General features: G+C 33.6%; 4 protein-coding genes across 8 annotated transcripts; 2 read left to right on the forward strand and 2 right to left on the reverse strand.

Moving 5' to 3' along the window:
- Positions 1-2,734: 2,734 nt before the first annotated feature.
- LOC109805351 (vacuole protein) lies at positions 2,735-5,975 on the forward strand. Its single transcript, XM_020367400.3, has 6 exons — positions 2,735-3,045; positions 3,121-3,216; positions 3,295-3,335; positions 4,025-4,142; positions 5,123-5,203; positions 5,655-5,975. Exons 1-6 carry the CDS (start codon positions 2,860-2,862, stop codon positions 5,709-5,711), a joined length of 579 nt encoding a protein of 192 aa, XP_020222989.1. The 5' UTR covers positions 2,735-2,859; the 3' UTR covers positions 5,712-5,975.
- Positions 5,976-6,595: 620 nt separating this feature from the next.
- LOC109805352 (uncharacterized) lies at positions 6,596-9,149 on the reverse strand. The gene is made up of 4 exons (XM_020367401.3): positions 9,010-9,149; positions 8,752-8,923; positions 7,136-7,252; positions 6,596-6,927 (listed from the first exon to the last, which is right to left on the reverse strand). The coding sequence occupies exons 1-4, from the start codon at positions 9,147-9,149 to the stop codon at positions 6,799-6,801; spliced, it is 558 nt and encodes a 185-aa protein (XP_020222990.1). The 3' UTR covers positions 6,596-6,798.
- On the forward strand, positions 8,814-11,838 carry NPQ7 (antigen receptor-like protein (DUF565)). 5 transcript variants are annotated; one of them, XM_020367399.2, is made up of 3 exons: positions 8,814-8,952; positions 10,405-10,621; positions 11,218-11,838. In XM_020367399.2, the coding sequence occupies exons 2-3, from the start codon at positions 10,440-10,442 to the stop codon at positions 11,660-11,662; spliced, it is 627 nt and encodes a 208-aa protein (XP_020222988.1). In that variant the 5' UTR covers positions 8,814-8,952; positions 10,405-10,439; the 3' UTR covers positions 11,663-11,838. The 5 variants fall into 5 exon arrangements, with proteins under 5 accessions (XP_020222988.1, XP_020222983.1, XP_020222985.1 ...); XM_020367394.2 differs by lacking the exon at positions 8,814-8,952 and adding an exon at positions 9,218-9,358; XM_020367396.3 differs by lacking the exon at positions 8,814-8,952 and adding an exon at positions 9,372-9,529.
- A 786-nt stretch (positions 11,839-12,624) lies between these two features.
- Positions 12,625-18,290, reverse strand: LOC109805346 (guanosine nucleotide diphosphate dissociation inhibitor At5g09550). The gene is made up of 13 exons (XM_020367391.3): positions 18,071-18,290; positions 17,045-17,107; positions 16,857-16,940; positions 16,311-16,418; positions 16,041-16,213; positions 15,510-15,621; positions 15,260-15,340; positions 15,125-15,187; positions 14,567-14,668; positions 14,281-14,405; positions 13,731-13,941; positions 13,513-13,587; positions 12,625-12,905 (listed from the first exon to the last, which is right to left on the reverse strand). The coding sequence occupies exons 1-13, from the start codon at positions 18,155-18,157 to the stop codon at positions 12,852-12,854; spliced, it is 1,338 nt and encodes a 445-aa protein (XP_020222980.1). The 5' UTR covers positions 18,158-18,290; the 3' UTR covers positions 12,625-12,851.
- Between the last annotated feature and the right edge of the window lie 1,511 nt (positions 18,291-19,801).

The following is a 19,801-nucleotide window of genomic DNA, read 5'->3' on the forward strand; positions in this document are numbered from 1 at the left end:
CATTTCCTTTGAGTTTTAGAGAGAAGTCAAAGAAATAAGCTATAGATTCAAGAAAAATCATTTTTTCTTTTGATTTCACTAGGAGCTAACTTATCTTTCCCTATAACTGAGATTGTGCTGTAGAAGTTAAGATTTAACGCCAAGGAGCCTTAATTATAGTGAGAAGTTAATCCTTGTGGGTTTTAGTGTTCTTCCTTTTTTTTTCTCTTACTTATTGGAAGCAATTTGAGATAAGGAAAATTTGTAGTTTGATGAATTAAGTTGTTTGTGTTGCCATTTGCGTTGTGTAGCTCATTGGTGGCACTTGAATTTTGGGATTTTAGTTGTTAAGTTGCATTAAAGGTGCAATTTTGGGTTTGAAGAACCAAGACCCAAATATTGTAAAATCTTAGTTGGATTGTTGTTACATGTGTTACTTAAGGTGATTTTTGAGTTGTTGATGTTGTCAACAATCATATTTATGAGTTTCATGTTGATTTTGTAGCTTGTGGTGGCTAGATGGGTTGGGAGGATGCTTACACCTAGGAGGTGCACAACATTCTTGTTTAATGATAAGGATTGCTCGCTAAGCAAACCTTCAAAATTGAAGGTTAAAAACCTAGGAACACCATTCTCACTCAACGACGTGTTGGTCAACCAATGAGAATGCATGTTGTAATGAACACTTTGAAGTTATGTTGGTCACACTGTTGTCATCGGGCGAGCTTGAGTAGTTGTGGGTGGTGCAGTTTGAGTGCTCATTTAACAAGGGAATCCATAGAGAGTCTCGCTCATCCAACAAGAGGAGATCCTATAGGATTTCTTTTGTTGAACTCGCTCAACGAGAAATACTAATGATGGTTTGGATGCTTAGTGAGACATATCTCACCCAACGATAACCTTTTTTGCATAAAAGTCTAAGTAAGAGAATTTTATGATGTACTACCATGAAGTTCTTATATATTTTAGTTATTTAAACATGTTTTGGTGGTTATTGATGATGAACTTGAGATTATTTAAGATGAATTGTGTTGATTTATCATATGTTGCTTAAGTTGAAATGTTATAGAGTTGTGGGTTATTTTTTACCTGAGTTGAAATGGTGTATAGTTGATATGCATGTTTATAGAGTTGTCATGTTAATGATGGTGATGCATTTGCATTGTTTTTATTGAATTGAAAAATTAATGAAAAATTAGATGTAAGTAAGTTGTTTTTAAGTTGAAAGATTCTATTGTGTGAATATAAGTTGTGGTGCTCCGAAAGACCAATATTAAAAACTCTAATGAAAAAGTTGGGTCCTGTGGAGAGAGTATTTTGAAAAGTTGTATCCTCTAGAATTTTTGAGTTGAAAATGATATAAGGGTCAAGTCGAATCATACTTGACATTAGTGACTAGTGAGTAAGACATAGAGTCAGGGGTCAAAATCTCTAATCAAATGTTAGAAGGGTGCAAAATATTTAGAGGGTGGACAATGAGTTAATCCTGTTTATGGCTTGATTAATGCTTGTCAATGATTTGAAAGGCTCATACCCAAGATGTTCAATTCATGACTTTAATACCGGCTTAATTTAAGTAATGAAATTTGAGAAACCATCTTGAGTTGCTTACAATTATCATGTCAAACTTATGTTGTTATGACCTAGAGATGAAAGGTCTACTATGTTGTAGGTTCAAGCCACTAAGTTTGTTCATTATGTTGTAGGAGACCTCAAAGTTGATAAATGGGTAATGATGTATATAATTGTTGAGTTGTACGTTTATGTTGTTTTTTAATTGCTAAGTTGTGCACATACGATAAAATGTATGCTTGTGTTGAACCTAAAGCTACTTGTTGATTTGTGTCCAAGCTTATGATGACAAGTTAAAAGTTATTTACGTTATTAATGCTAAACTATAAAAGTAGAATTGTGCTATGTTGATAAAGTTGAAATTGTTATAGTTAACTTTTAATGTTTTTTTTGTTATATGTGGTTTCTTTCACAAGTTTATCTTTTTATTTTCACGTGTTAGACTATGATTATCATAGTTTGATATGTGAGTAAGTTAGGATCATGCTAAATGGTGAGCTTGGAGTTGAATAACCATGTTGAAAATAACATTTTGTTGGAGTTGTTATGGTACAACAATGTATAGAGTGCTTGATCAACACTTATGATTTTATGTTTTTAGTACAAATATTTGTAGATGTTTATATATGTATAAGGATTACTATATTTTCATAAGGGGCTTCATGTTTTTTAAGTTGAGATAGATAGAAGTTATTTTAATGCCTTCTATACCACATAGATATATAAGTTAAATATCTAAGTATTGTTTGCATGTTTTTTTTTTTTTTTGTTTCTATTGCACGATGACTATTATTTTGTATCAAGTGTAGTAATTTGTCAAGTCATTACAACTATAACAAATATAAGGAAAAATGATATGTATAAGAAGTAAAATATATTTTTTTAATCATAGAGTTAAAAGATAAAATCATTTAATGAAATTATATTATTATTATTATTATTATTTTTTGCATTATTAACATGTACTATTTATTTTAAAAAGTAGACTTTGTTTTGGGCCGACCCAAAACATAACGGAACTCATCCAAAAAAAAAAAATAGTACATCTCGCGAGATTGGTTGTTGCTCAATGGTGACTGGTAACAACCGGGTGAGGTTATAAAAGATTAAAAGTGAGGGTTAATCCCAATGTTCGAATGGCCACGTGTAGGTGTGGCAGTGGAAGAATCATAATCCCGCAAACTGGCACACAGACATGGGAGCAGAAAAGCAAACGCAAAATCAAAGGGAAATACGTGCGAGAAACGAAAACCGATTCCCCTTCCATTCCCATCATCACCCTTGCGTTTGTAGTTGGAGAAAAACAAAATGCCCCGAAACGGCGACGTAGAGGAGGAGAACGTGGCAACGACGTCGTCGCTCACTATTAGAAACAGAGCAGACCCTTTATTGGTAACGTGCAGGTGCTTCAGCGTCCTCACCTCTTTGGCTGCCATTCTCTGCATCGCCGTCAACGTCCTCTCCGCCGTCCGTTCCTTCAAGCACGCATCTGACGTAACCTCTCTCTCTCTCTCTCTCTCAATCTTCGTTTCTTATTTTCCGTTACCGTCTGACACCACTCGCTTTCAGATTTTCGACGGCATATTCCGCTGTTACGCGGTTATCATAGCGGCTTTCGTCGTCCTCGCCGAGACCGAATGGTCTTTCATACTCAAGTTCTCCAAGGTTCCGTTCCGTTTCCCTTAGTTACAATCAACACTCTCACGCTGTTACTCGTGCTCCTAATCGAATGATTCTTTGCAGGCTTTGGAGTATTGGGCCGTCAGGGGGATGCTGCAGATCTTGTACGCGTTCCTTTCCATTTACTCACAATTATCTTATTTACTTCCACTACTTTCTGATTTTAACTTGCATATTAAATTATGTTCACAGTGCGTTCCTAGCATTTTTTTAATTCATGATGTTCCTTCAGGAATAGTAAACACATTTTTAAATTCTCGGCATACTAAATGTTTTATCATGAATTACTTGCACAGTTTTTATGTTTTAGTTCCAATACTCAGAATCTACTCATTTTAGTTCTTACCTATACACTTTTTTAATTTGTTTTTAGTCAAAATTGTAGGGACTGCAATCATTAAGACTAAATGAGTAATTAGACTTGGATTCTTTCCGGATACTGCCTGGCCACTCGCATTGTTAAAATAATGCTTCACAGTTTGGATGTTCAGTTGTAAAGTTCAAACAACAATCCAAATGTCTGTAGTATGTTGTAAATTGAGATTGTGAACTGCTTAGAATAACACGAAATGTTGTGAAAGTAAATAGTATTTCCTTTGATCCTTATTATAGGACATATTTATTGATCTTAAAAAGATTTTTTTATTTTTATTTTTATTTTTAAATTTTGATGAATTAGTTATTTGAGTCTTATATTATGGACTAGGTAGTAGTATTTAGTGTGGCTTTTGTTTTCTTAATGGCGCATAAACTTTAGTGGTTTGGTTTCTGAATAGTGGTTTTGTTTGTGCAGTGTTGCAGTCATGACAAGGGCTTTTCCTGACTATATTGGGGAACGAAGGGACCTTTTTCTTCTTCAGAGCATAGCCAGTTATTTTCTACTTGCCTGTGGCTTTATTTATGTTGTCTCGGTAAGATCATGGAAGAGAACAAACTATTTACTATTTAGTCAAATAATATCTATGTTACTTCAATTGAAATGTTATGCGTGTCAAACTTGTTTCATCGTCAGTTAATAAAACATGTTTATAGGTGTAGTGTAGGTAAGATGATAGAACACTAGTTTTGAAATTGAAAGGGGAATTTTATCGAATTCAAATAACACGTTGCACAAGACAGTTCCAGAGCCTAGGGCTTCTACAGAGAATATCTCTCTGTTCAAAGGCTAGCATTCATCACACCTATTTTTATTGAATTCAAATAACACGCTGCACTAGACAGTTCCAGAGCCTAGGGCTTCTACAGAGAATATCTCTCTGTTCAAAGGCTAACATTCATCACACCTATTCCCTCCTTTTCTGAATTACCAAATATAATTAAATAAAACAAAGCTAACTCTCCCCTCTCACAGATCTGAATGGCAGTTCTTTTTCCCCTACAACTAACTGTACACAACCCATTAACTGCCGGTACAGTCCTTCATGGCAGTTCGTGAAGTCTTTTTTCTCTTTTTGGAGTAAATCTTCTAGCTGGTTGGTGGTTTACTTGGACTTGGATTTCAGCGACTGATCCTCCTCCAACCCAACCCAATCATGATTCCTACCATAATACAAGACGATTTGATGTTTTCATTCTTTATGCTTGTTTATTTGCTTTATATTTTTGTATACTTTTTCTGTCGACTTGGCAATATATTGGGTAGTTAATACAGTAATATTAGAGTGAGTTCACATGACTTTAACGATTTCAGTTCCCACAATCCATGTTTAATATGCATTTTGTTGTACATAGTTAAAGTTATTGTCTAATCGATCATTCTCACTCCTTACTCTCTTTTTCAATGATATTCGTCGACGAATAATAGTTCTTTTCTACTTGGAAATGGGAATTGAAAGACTAAGCTGGAATTCTTTTTGCTTTCCTTGTATTAATTTCTTCTCTCTTAATGAAGGGTGTCCTGTGTATTGGTTTTCTTAAACGTGCTCGCCAGAAGCAGGAGATTACAAGAGAGCAAGCAGCCAAGGATCTGGAGGTATGCTGCTATGTTTAGATTTTATTATTTAACCTGGTTCACATCAATTATTTGTGGTTCCTTAGTTGCAATGACATAATGAAGTTCTAGTTTCGATATGATGCTCGATAACATGCTTTGCATGATTGGGAAAAGCATAAACCCACATACTGATGTGAAAAGTAAAATGCCTACTCCAAACTTCAAATAAATTGTGCATGGGAGGTTTGCATCTTTGCATGGTTGATTGTTTTAGTCATATTGCAATAGTGCCTTTCCTTTCCATGTCCATCATCATTGGTGGAGATTGGGTACAAGATCAATTGCACGGGCTTGTCAATCTTAGCTGAGAGGATTGAGACTCTTTTTTCTCTTAATAACTTTTTATCTCCATCCGACCTAGTCAGATTTTTTTTTTAATCAACAAAACTTGCTGTATTTAGTATTTACTTGCTTTTATGGATACTTCCAGGAGTTGGAACGGCGCAGAGAGGAACTTGAACAACTGCTCCTTGCGGAAAGAGTTTAAAAGTTTGAGAGTAGTGCTGAAATTAATCCGTAGTGAAGATAAGTCTCCAGAAAACTTAATGAATCTCTGTTTATGTTAGTATTGCTTACAGAATTGCTCGTTCATTCTTTGTAAGTATCGAGTTATATTGTTAGATGTAGGCCATTATTGGCCTATTCTTTGTAAATATACGAAGCAACGTTTATTGTGTCTCAGTTTTTATAGAGGCTTCAATCCAACTTCTGTTGACGATAATAAAATCTTCACTTCAGTTTCTGTTGTTAAGGTTGCTGCATTTTGACGCTGTTATTAGTTGAAGATATTTTTAACATTTATTATTTTCTTTCACCATTCCTACAACTAATGATCGCTTTCGGAATCGGGGATTAGAATTTAGCGTTGAACGATGTCATTATCATCCAGGGTTTTTTGCTTTTTTTGTGTCATGGAACATCCATTCACTGAATAAGTGCGAAAGTTATCTCGCAATGTGTAGTCTCAAGTGTTAAAGTGAAGTTTTTGTTCAACACTTATTTCAAGAAAAAACGAGCATATTTTTGGATTTTTTTCCTTTTTGTTTTTTAAGAAGCTTAACTTAATCCTTGGCTATTGTTCAAGAGAGGAGAAAGTGAAATGCGTCAGTGAGAGAAAGTAAAAGTGGAGTTCTACCTTGGGGGAAATTATGTGAAAATTTCAACCTGGAAATGCCATATAGATAATCATCTATGGGATAAGCATGCATCTTTATCTGTGCAGTTCACAGCAAACCAAATTGTCTGGAATTTGTTTAGTCAGTTAAAATCTAAATACTTGGTACTTCTGTTAAAGGTTAAATCTTATGCATTATGTCTTGCTTCTCGTAGTACTATGTAGGCCATTTCTGCTTGCTTTGTCAGCATTTGAGATTTGTATTCGACTAAATATACATTTAACTTACATATTGAAAATGCTCCAGGTACACTTTCATTTTCCTCTTGGGAATTGGGAGTAATAGGGGCAACATATTAGAAATCGTCAATGGATGTGATTCTGAATAAATGCACATTGATAAATTTCATTAAGATATTCAATTTCAGCATCCTCGTTGAGAGTATCTGCCTTCTGAGTACTACTTGGGCTTTGTCTGCTTGTTCTTTGATGCTTTCGTGTTTTGAGAAAATTTTGTGAGGCCGTCTCTGAATGCTCTAAGATTTACCCCATTTCCAACCAAAATGCTTGTCACTCCAATTTTTGAGATCTGTGATTGTCACTACAAATCATGTTACATGCGTATAACAAATTGATAATCCTTCTTCCAACTAAAGAAGGGCAAGTTCACATTCACATAACTCAAATATGATCAACCATCCAATTAACGACTCAGTTGAAAATGTGCAAGTAACCGTTGGCACGAATGTTTAAGAAACTTCATTAAAATAAAAAACGACATACGCACACTTTATTACCTCTTGGATATTGTTATCATCATCATCAAAGAAGAGCATAGACTTATAGGGGACCCCAGTCTTTGATTGAATTCTCTGAAAATGATCAGTTTTGTGTGTCCAGCTGTAAAATATTTCCTGAACAATCAGAAAGAAGAATTAAATTTGGTCAACACATCAATCCGATTACAAACATTACTGTAAAAGAGAAGACTTCAGAAGTAAACAGGTATTTCATGATATCTCTCCTACCTTAAATTGGGCTACTCTAGTTTGGCACAAGTTTAACATCGCTCAGAGTTTCCAGTAGGCTTACCTTATCTTTTAAAATAGACTTGCCACTGAACAATAAACGTAAACTCAAAAAGATTACCACATACTCTGTTGTTTCCGTCATGCTTTTGAGGAAACCGGGGATCAGCATTCAGCTATTCTTTTTTAGTGTGATTTTGCTCAAGCTTTATTGCATTCGATTATGGCTTGTGACTTGGGTTGTCTTTAATTTGCTCCGCTCAAATCTAACTAACTGGCAACACTACTAACTCTTAGCTAAGAAGAAAAAACAGAAATATTTCTCTGCGCGTATCAGCTTTATGCCAAATGATTCATGCAATTTGCTTGCAGGTGTAGGAAATTATCAAAATGAAAAGAAAGATACTAGTTATGGATCCTACGTTCTGTTGGAAATTTGTTCTGCCACCTTTAAATAGCAAAACTATATTATTAAATTAAAGGTTCCAATTGTTACAACTTCATTTTTTCTTTTGAGGGAAGAATGCTAATCTACTCCATCTGTTATTTATTATAAGCAATAAAAAAACATTTTTTTAAATATAAATAGATTTTAAGTACTTTTACTTCATTTAACTATAATTTTGCTAAAATATATTTACTATAATGAATTACTTTTTAGTTGCATTATTTTTTTTTGAACATTTTGAAAAAAAAAATATGAAACTAGTAAAATTTAATGCGATTAACTAGTTTTTTAATATACTTGAAATCCTTTATTTTGTTTATAATAGAGAAGAAAAAGAATATAGCTTTTTCCAATATATATATGTATATTATTTTTTTTTCTTCTCTGATAAAAGAAATACAAGATTACTTTCAAGTATCAACTAATCACTCATAATTTCTCACTAAAAAAAGCTAATTGCTCAAAACGATACAACTTAGCCCAAAATACATAATTTTGCCCTAAAACATGTTATTCGTATTGTTTTGACCCTTGAAATATTTCGTTTGCATAAATTGATCCTAAAATTGTCAATTCATTTATCTTTCCGCACAAAATCTCCGGTCCGAAATAATTTTACTTGAACCAGCGTCAAGTATTAAATGTGATCTTATAAACTCCTTCCAACCTTTTGTTTTATTATCTTTGGGCACTAAAACTTCCGACAATTGGACCAACCCTAATGATTCAGCATACATCCTTTATTTATTTATAATGAATTAAAATTATTGATGAATTATTTTATGATATTTATTTGTTGTATTTTATAAATTATTTCTTTTTATTTTATTGATGTATAAGTTGTTTGGGTGCAACAAAATTTAAACATGTTAGTTGAATTCCAAGCAGTGATTCTCATCCTTAATTTATTTGAGTAAAGAAAGGAAAAGGAAGAGACCTCGGCGACAAACATGGACCTGATGGCGAGTTTGTCGAGGTAGGTGGTTGCGATGTCAGGAGTGGGGGACTTGGAAGCAATGGCAATATCAAGCCTCTTGTGTTTGAGTGCATGCAATATCCCTCTCGTTTGGGGAAACAAAGAAGGCGTGTCCTGCTTCGACCGCCACTCACTGAAATCATTATCATTATCATTATCCAAGTAAGTGTCTCAAATTCAAAACGATGGTGATGGTAGCATAGCATAAGATAACAGTACCAGTAGAAAGGCCAGAGAGTGTGATCGAGATCGAAAACCACGAGCCTTGGGAGCACTTGAAACACTCCCATTATCTGCACTGCCTCCGCCTTCACTCGCTCAACGTCCTCCATCTCTCGCCAATTCCATGGATCATGCATTCATGGTCCTTAAATCTTCTTCCAATCGTATTATTTTTTTATTTCACAATTCTATTTTTATGTGGTCTTTATAAAAATACAAGCTTTATATATTCTGAATTAAAAATTCCCCGACCCGATATCACTGCCTTGACCCGAATTCTCCAAAAGAGATATTTCTGTAGGAGGGTAGCACGCCTCCGGTCACGTGCGTCTGCTACCTTGTCAAGGTCACTCACTCTATTTCTTCTTCTCTGTACTCCAATTTTCCCCTTTAGTTCTTGTTACAATGTTTTACTAATCCTTTTCTCTATTTGCATTATAACATAGAATCAATCATCGTTTCTTTAGACGGATCCACTGCTTTTAAATTAAATGTAAAGGTGGATAAGCATTTTAGGGCAAGTATAATTACTTGTTTCTCTGCTTGTAATTGCTGTTTTGAATTTAGGATTTTGTAAATTCTTTGCTAGGCCATGTTTATTCCTCTCTATTTAGGTCTCTGCAGCCTGCAGGGGAGTTTCGTGTAACTATATGCATGCTTTTGCCCAACTAGCTGGAGCTGGGGGTTGTTTGTTTTTTTGTCTATTGGATTCGCTTAGGCTATGTTGGGATAAGATTTGGGAACGTGCTTTTGGAAATTCCGAGGCACGAAATGAGAGAATCAAGAATTTGTTGCTTTGGGAGTAAATGTATTTTTGAATTTGATCTCCCCAAACTGTCTTCCAAACATACACATAATTGTTGAATGCTTCTGGACTGTTTATAAACAACTTCGTACATATTGCCTCATTTATGTTGGCAGTTTTTAGAAGTTCTTATAAGTGTACTTTCAAACAAGCAACTATGCTTGTAATTGCTTTACAATTCCCATACTGCTTATGCGATAACATTTTTTTTGCTAATCTACATTATCTGTATTTGAGCTTAGAAATACGAATGCAAACGTCTCATTGTATCTGATAATATGTTTTCATAAGATAATCTAGATACAGTATCGGGCTTCAGTTTGGAACATTATATAATGAACATTGATATTGCTAACTTGAAACCTCACCACCTGTAAACACGATAACTCCTTAGTATCCTCTCGTTATACTGACAGTACTAATCTAAGACTACATGCTGATTAGAACCTCTTGAGTATTATGCTGCAAAACTCATCCAACATATTTTCGTTTCAAGTTGAGCTCATGTTGATTTGCGATTTAATGAGTGATGCATTATATTTATGTGAAACTCTAATATAACTTCTTAAGCCTTCGAACTTGAGCAGATTAGGAGCCTGAGACAACTAGAACTTCTTAATACATGGCTTGTCAAATGGGTTCTACGATCTTGAAATGGAGATTATCAATGACAGAGAATGAAAGCACCGAAAAATCATGTGTAGCCCCTGAAACTTCCAGAATACACAGTTGTTGCTGTGAGCCAAATTTTAACGGGCTAACTCTAAAAGTTGGCATTAAGTCTTCACCTTTTGCTCAGAGCTGGTAATTGGACTTGTTCTAACATTTTGTTCCTTGGTCCAAAATTATGGTTATTTTTCATTATTTTATTGACTTCATATGAAATAATATTTTGATCATGTGAGAAGAGGATGAAGGATAGACCAAGAAAAACTGAATAAAACTATTAAAAAGGATTTAGATTGAAAAGGCTTCTATGAAAAATTGGTTTTTAACAAAATACAATGACATCATTTGATTCATATAAACTGTAGCTGAGCTGACGTAGTGGGAAAAAAGCTTTGGTTATTACTTTTATATACAATTCTTAAATATTATTTGTTAGCAATTTATCTTAAAATCCCTAAAATGGATATCATGCATCCTTCCCAGTTCCCACTAGTGCAATTTCTTGTTTCTTGCCTTCCCTAATGTATATATTTTTAGCTCTCTTTCTTTCCAATAAAATACTTTTGTGTTATATAGGTTGTTAGACATAGGCATGCCTTGACAAGCCCAATTCATTGCTTTGTTAATTAACCAGACTTTTTGGGTGTTTCTTAATTTTACTATCGCGGGAATAAAATGGTTGTTTCTATATCCATGCAATATCAATTGTTTTTCATTATACCTTGGTTCAGTTTCCTGGGAAGAAGAGCTGGGTGGAAAATAGCTTTTGCCTTGAACACAGGTGGAGTGTCTGATAATGGTGACCAACAAAGCTTCAACGAAGCCAGTTCCAATCTCGGTGGTACTCGATTGGGTAGGATACTGACTGCAGGTGGCAGACAACTTCTAGAAAAGCTGAACTCTGCTAGAAAGAACTTCCCTTTGAAAATATTCCTGCTACTGTTGGGTTTCTACACGGCAAATGCACTAGCTACAATCCTTGGGCAAACCGGTGATTGGGATGTTCTGGTTGCTGGTGTTGTGGTGGCTGCAATTGAGGGGATTGGCATGCTAATATATAGAAAGCCACCTACCGCCAGGACTGGGAGTTTGCAGTCTTTTCTAGTGTTGGTGAACTACTGGAAAGCTGGCATTTGTTTGGGTCTCTTTGTAGATGCTTTCAAGTTAGGCAGCTAAGAACCCGCAAAATCTTGTCCCTAATGCTTTCTCTTTTCATTTTTATTGTTGTATGCCATAAACTCTGGTAAGCCATAATTTTGACCGTAGTTTTCTTCTATTGCTACATTATTGTTCTATACTAATCGTGTACATGTAATTGTAGTATGTGAATAGTATATATGGCGATTGCTTAATGACTTTATGTGTCTGTGCACAGTGCACCATTTTGCATGTGCTATGGTGAAGACTGTTATATACGTAGCACAGTGCACCATTTTGCATGTGCTATGGTGAAGGAGTTACTGTTGTATAGGTAGCACTCAAATTCATTTGCTTGTACATTTGTACTGGTGGCCGAGTTTCACTTTTAAGAGGAAATTAATGAATGTATTGTCACTGGCGCTGCCTGTGCTTGACGTGGAGCCTACTTAAATTATAGTAACGCACAGCTGTAAATACAAAGTAATGTAAGTAGTATTTCCCTATTTGTTATTTTTAAATATACTTCAGCAGATGCTATTGATCCATTGAAGTATTGCTGGTAAGTTGCATGCAATGTGAAGCAACAGTACGGAATTTTAGGATTCAATTCCTATCGACCTGATTGGAAACTAGAAATAATGAAGATCGAGTGATGAATTGAATTTTGAAGAAAGGTGGTTGATAACTTTGCTAATATTATAATCATCACATTATATAACTGTACAATTTTTGGTGCAAAAGTATTATGCTAATAAAGCTCTTATTATCATTTTTCAATGAATAAATAGACAAATGAATAGTCTGATTTTTTAAAAAATTAAGCTTGATGTTTAATATCTATATGGTTTAGATGTTTAAGTTTAACACTCTAATCAATGTATCCCTTGTTGTCTTGGAAGGCAAACTATTACTTCACATTAGTCACATTTTTACCTTGATCTAATCATATTTGACAATCACATCTCTTTAGCTAATATGCTGAAAAATGGATTTAATGATGGAAGGAAAATGATTACAACAATTATATTGACTAATAAACAGCTTGTCGGAATTAAAGAATGGAGTCATAAATGGGACATAAATATTCCATCTATCCAAAGGACCAAGGATGTGTTTTTTTTTCTCTTCCCATATTCAATCATCTAAAGACACAATCATATGAAATAAAAATAAATTAAAGCTTTTCTTTCAAAACTTGGGTATGTTTATATAATTTCAAGCAATCTCATTCTTCAGATGCAGCGCTTGCAGCACTCAAGTCCACAGAAAGATCAAGAACCTGAAACAAATGACAAAAAAGATCTTATGATCAAGAAAAAAAATCCAGACTTAATTACCTTTCCCCCCTTCGATATGATATCCTATTTATGCAACATTATATTTGGAGCATAAATGTTTTCGTGCATGCAGATGCGGAGTTCCAAGATCATATGGTAAATCATCCTATCAGATTCTCTAAAGATACAAAAATTCTATGTTATGCGAGGAAACCAATTAGGTCTACATTTAGCTTGGAGGACGGAACTTGGAACAACTAGAGAAATGCATATTTTTAGGTCAAATGAACAACTGCAGGTACCATTGTGTTTTGGTTGAAATTTTGCTGTTTTTGAAAATTTGTGACATCATACATAAGGAGTAAAAACAAGGAAATCAATGTTAAATTGCCAAAATGCGCTTTTGTTTAAATGAACGATATCATTTATCAAAAGAAAGTAAAATTTTGAAGTGTAGACAATTAGAGATGAATTTCATTGCCCAGTCCTTTTTCTAGTTTACAATACCAGTTCTTTCTGATTTCCCAATGTTCTCAAACTCTCTGTAATTTTTATTGTATGAGATGAAATATGTAATTTCAATTGTATATTAACTAAAATAATACGAACCTTTCCGGTGATCTTACTGTAAATCCCAACCACATCTTTTACTGTGGTTTCAAAGTGTGTGGTAGCATCATAGCTCTGCAAGGATTTCATATCAGGTTATTACAACTGATTTTTGAAAATAAAAATAACAATGAAGTGCCACTTCACAATGGTTAGGAAATAAAAAACAAATAAAGAAAAATGAAATATGCATATCATAGATTCTACTCAATACTTACTGTAGAGATGAAACAACCATCAGCTTCATGATCATTGCAGGGTTCAAACCTGTCATAAATGTCATAGAATATCTCATCTACTGGTCCAAGAAGGTCAATACCAGGCTTCAATTCCACCTCAGGTTGGTCAGTCTCTGCTTCTGTTGTAACAAAAGCAATAAATTTTCCTTTGGGTGCTACATTGTGAGCATAAGAGCAGCAGAAGAGATACCTGCAATAACAAGGAAAATGAGCAAACATAACCGAAAAAAGTTGGAAGCAAGAATATTCTCAAGTAAGAACTAATTTGAATTAACTTATCAGCACATGTAAAAGAAAATAAAATGAATCAAGGACGCAAATAAATCAAACTTTTCACATTAGTTAAAATCAACTTATACACCTCAACTATTTCAGAAGTTCTTACTACAAAATAAGCATCAAAACATGACTTTTTTGAAGAGGGAAAGACAATTTTTTGCATGACTTGTGAACCCCTCACAGGAAATGGCTGTTCCCTTGTGTATTTTGTAAAATATGAAAGCACCGTCGTAGATCAAAGCAAACTTACATATCTGACTTACGACCAAGCTGCTTTTGTGGCAGAATGACTTGTGCTGAGTGAGAGTCATTGGTGTCTGGAATTGGATGGCTCATAATACATATTGCACGTGCAACCTTTCCAACCTTCTGAACCTGTTGGAGGCATTAAATAGTGTAAGATGGAGTGCCGATCACACCTTGCTGCAGTTCATGTTTATAGACTTTAGACATTCAAGTAAACTATCATGTCCAATACCTAAATAGAACACTTGACAAAACGTATTTCACAGTCCTTGTAACCTTAGAAATCTAACCTTATCAGACAGATATGATGGATCACACACAACTTTCTTGCATTTAGCTGTTTCTCCTTCTGAAGTCACACCGATGGCTTTCCCATTTTCGTCAAATTCTACCTGTGTACCACAAGATTAAATGTGAGGATAAATATACGAGGAACTTGAGAGTACCTTTACATATATTGGTTAAGGAGCATTTAATATACAGTCTAATAAATTCTTATAATTATTTAAAAAATAAGTATAAATGATTTTTACATTACATACTTTCTACTTTTATTTCCTTAACTCATTTTAGGAGTACTTATTAGCATTTTGCTTTGTATATCGTGGATTCTTCAGGAATTGGAGCGGCACAAATTAAGAGAATGATTGAGTTATAAAAATTGAAAGAGAACAGAATAATTAATAAGGACAAATGAACTGCTTCAAAATAGTTCCAAAAAACAGTAGCAGACAAGATAAACATCAAAATTCAATTTAATTCTGTTGATACAAGATACAATTGTCCTACCACAAGTAATTGTAGTGTAATTGAATTTCCTGAACATAAAAGTATCTTCACAAACTTACCTTGCATTCTGGCTTGTTCAGCATGTAAGTTCCACCGTACACAGCACTCAGACGTGCAAATGCCTTAAGGAAATCAAAGAATAAGTTAGTTCCTGAGGTTTACTAAGTTTAAAAGGGGAAACAGATAAGGAGAACCTGAGGCAGCTCTCCGAGTCCATATAGTGGATATATGTAAGGTGAACCTCCCTGAAAGCGTGCTAGGGACTCTGCATAAATCTGTACAAAGCAAACAAAAGGTTAAACGCTAATAAAGTTTAAGAAGTGATTCTAGGTATGAAAAATATCAATGCAATAAACTATTATTTTAGATCGCCATACTTCGGTGTTATATGATAATAGTTTTTGCACTGGACAAAAGCTTATGGGATAATTTTTAAAATAGTACCTTAACTCTCTCCACAAAATCCTTGGCTGGCTTATCCAAGTAACTATCATCAAGATGAAGTGCCAAGGCATGACCAATAAAGTCAACTGTATCATCTTCCAACCCATATTTCCTACATTTGGAGAAAGCATTAAACATGTAGTATACATAGTAGATTTAATCAAAATATTAAACAGGATTAAAATCATATGCAGCTTGCTATAGGAATAAGAACAACAGTATATAGAGTGGCCAAGTACTGTAAAATCTAAGTTAGTGCCATACACTCAGAAAGAACAGACGTAAATTAAAATTTATCTTAATAATATTTCGTCTTAATTTGTCTTGTATCACTCTATTTTGGTGCTTCAGTGGTGGCAAAGTAATCTGTCAAAATGTTATAATGTGCCCAAATTCTATATCTGATTACAAAACTTCATTTTGCAAAAGCTAAATTATAATACTTTTTTTCATTTACTGTGATTTAAGTCAGATTTAAAGGGTTGCAAAATTAAGTAACGAGAGAGGAAAATAAATTAGTTAAATACATACGATATGAGCTGCCTTGCTGTAACTTCGTTCAAATCTAGTCCTTCGTGAGATTTGGGATCACTTATATCATAATCTTGAACATAAATGAAGAACTTCCGAGCACGGCGCTTCTCAAACAGTCCCATTAAAGGTGACTTCAGTGCTTCAACATCTGTTGCTGGAACTTTGTAAATCTAAAAGTAAATAAATCAAGATTTTCTACCATAAGATTTTTGTCAAAATGCAATAGCTAGGTTTTGTGAACGGTAAAGTTTGCAATATTCTGCCTACCTTTCCCTTGTTATACACAAAGCTTCCATCTACAGCTTTGAAGTTCAAATACTTTGTAACATCTGTGTGAATGAGAACACGGACCAAAGCTCCATTGGCCATCATAAACTACAAAATAGCAAATGAAAAGTTGGTTTTGTCATACAATACATAAATAGAAATGGAAACCACATAAGCAAAAAGTAGAGTCCAAGTGATGGAGAACTCAAGGTAACTTGCACTGTTTTTCCGCACTGAAGATTGTTTTGCAAATTTTTTCTATACTCAAAAGAAAACCAACATAAGAATTTGGTGCACATTGCTAGCAGTTACTAGCAAGAACCAAGAAATGTTATAGCTTTTAAGCACAGGCCTATTTTCCTACCAAAATTTAGAAGGTAAATTTTAAAAAACAAATAGAAGTAGGGAATCCACAATGTAGAGTACAACACAACATGCATAAATGTTTTTCAACTTTCAACTACAAAGTGTGACATGTACTTTTCTGGTTTTTTTTTTTTTTTTTTTTTTGTTGATCCACAGGTGAAGACATATGAGAGAAGTTACCTTAGGTATCATATCAACATTGAAATCTCTGCTGGATCCCAAGTTCTCTGGAGGTGCGTCTTCTCCCCTAAATCGCTTCCATAGCTAAACAGCAGAAAATGAGTTTTAGCATGAAAACAAAACTAACATGAAATGAAAATGTGATAATTCGCATGCTTCTATTGCAAATCGGCATAAGTGAGTGTGACCTGTGTAAGATTGAGAGATGTAGAAGCCCCTCCATAGTAGTCATTTCTATCCATGTGCAACACCTGATTCAAGTGGATAGTAATATAGTCAAATGGACTTGTGTTTTTTCAAAATTGAGAAATATTTAATGTTTGTATGAAATATTTATCGAATAATTATATCTTAAAATGAAGGCATAGAATTGCTCTTCACAACAACTTTTTATCATGTTCCCAGAATTTGTGACAAGTTTTCCATTGAAATATTAAATATTCACCAAAAATATGCTGCTACCACTTTGTTGTTATCTCCTAGCTGGGTCGTGCAAAATATGCTTATACATGGAAATATGTCGTACCATTTGTCAATAGCTTATGACTTAACCCAGACTAAGTCCTTTTTTCTTTGTAATATTTCTGAAGGTTTATATTTTTATTTCTCTTTCTTGTTTTTATATTTTGCTAGAACTTTGATAAAATACCCTATCTAATCTTTCAATAATTTCTATTGCAACTTTCTCTGGAAAGCACTCATTGATTGGATTAGCTTAATTTGAAAAAATATTACTTTTCTTTTATAATGGATTTTTTTAGCTTAATTGATTGAACAAAATATTTGAGTGGATATAATTTTTTTTGGTACCATCTATTTCGATGGATCAAGACAAGTACGACCATTTCTTTTAATTTTTTTCCCGAAAGAATTAAAAGAAAAGTATACTATTTTGAAAAAACTTACACTTCAAGAAATAACAATTCTTCCAATAATTTTTCCCAGTAATTGGGAAAAGATTCTTAAAATAAATGAATCCAAAGATATCGAACTTTAAAAAATAAAATAAAATAAAATCATACATGTACCACCTCTCTTTTACGATCTAACATTCAAATAAGAAGTATAAGAGAAAAATATACAACCAAATAGAAAAGGAAATACCCATCAGAATCTGCTATAATAGAATGAGTCTGTTTGAATAGTTTGTAGCATGTCTGAGTTCAAATTTTATTGTATAATTTTTTTTAGATAAGTGAGATAAATGGAATTACCTTGAGGCCATCAACTGAGAGAAGGCCACTGAGGATACATTCCTTGAGACCTGTGCCCAAGACAATTACATCGTACTCTTCATCCATAGCAGATTAATTGAGTTTCAGAGAATAAACAAATGAAAGAGAGAATGAAATGCAGACACAAAAAGAGAAAAGAAAGGGTAGTTTTGAATTTAATGAGCGATGAGATGAGAGGAACAAGGGAGGGTTGTGTTGTGTTTAAGTGTTTACGTTTGTGTATGTGTGAAAGAGATTTGAAGCAGAACACGTCTTTAGCGCTCCCTAAAATAACTCCTCTCGTAATTCATACACGTGTTTTCAGTTATGCATGGCACAGACATATTTTTACGTATTATCTATTTAATTAAAAGTCAACAATCTTGTACAAATAATAATAATAATAATCCTAAAAAAACAAAAATATTAATCATACGTTTGATTTCCGATATGTTCTACTCGAACATCTTTGTCAAAAGAAGAAAAAAGGAAAGTGTACTTTATCACTTTCTTTTTTTGTCAACTAAAAACATGTGTAAGAAAATAAATTTAAGTGTAACAGATAACATAATCATTAAAAATATGTAACATATAATTGAAGAAAAATCACAAAATTACTGTACCTTTTTTCACCTCTGAACATTCCTTGAGTCTGATTGTTTCACCATTCATTCAACGTTAAAAAGGTTTTAATGGAAGCCATTTTTTTAATATTATTTAATGTGTTGTGGATGTGTGCTGGAGTCAATCTCAATAATTAATTTTTTTTCTTCTCATATGGACTTAGGAGTGAACGAAAACTAAACAAGCACTTTGCTGTGTTGTTGCAGGGACATTAACCTATTATTTCCTTAGCTGCTACCATATTATTAAAACTTACTTTCTTACAAAATAATTATTATTAGGTTTAAAATATAATTTTCATTCCAGTAATTTACTGTTTTTCATTTTTGGTTCTGGATAACTCTTGGTATTGTTAGATCTAATCTTTTATGACATTTCAAAAATAGTTCTTACTATTAAGTCTCGTTAAAAAAATCTTATATACCAAACGAAATACATATTATATTTGTTACATTTCATTTCACCATTGTCTCGTAGGGAAATTGATTTTAAGTTTTTGTAGATAAAATTTTAAAATACACTTCATTGTACCTAAACTCTCACCCTAACCCTCATGATCGTCCTTTTCCTCTCTGATTCAAACTCAACACTACAACTCGTAATAAATCTCTTAATCCACTACCAATGTCGTTTCCTCCAATGTCAAGAATTATGTCAATTGGCTCAAAACCATCAATGTTGTCACCACCTACTGCTATCTTTGCAACAACAATGAGTAAGACATTTAATTATCAAAGAAGGGAGGTCAGTATCCAGCTATGCTACCGACAATAGCCAGGACACAATGTTTTATGGCTTGAAGAGAGGATGCACATGAAGAATATGATAACAGTCAGGGCACAATGTTTTATGGCTTGGAGAGGATGAGCATGAAGAATACGATACAGTGACAACAATGAAGTGTATTTTGAAATTTTATCTAAAAAAAATTAAAATCAATTTACCTATGTGTCAATGGTGAAGCAAAATATAACGAATATAATATGTATTTCATTTCTTACATATGATTTTTTTTAACAAAAATTAACGATAAGGACTATTTTTGAAACATTATAAAAGGTTAAGGATTAAATAATAATAATTATTATTATAAGGACTAAAAGTGAA

Source organism: Cajanus cajan, chromosome 2 (genome assembly GCF_000230855.2).
Source record: "Cajanus cajan strain Asha chromosome 2, NIPB_CcT2T_4, whole genome shotgun sequence".
In the NCBI taxonomy this organism is placed as follows: Eukaryota; Viridiplantae; Streptophyta; class Magnoliopsida; order Fabales; family Fabaceae; genus Cajanus; species Cajanus cajan.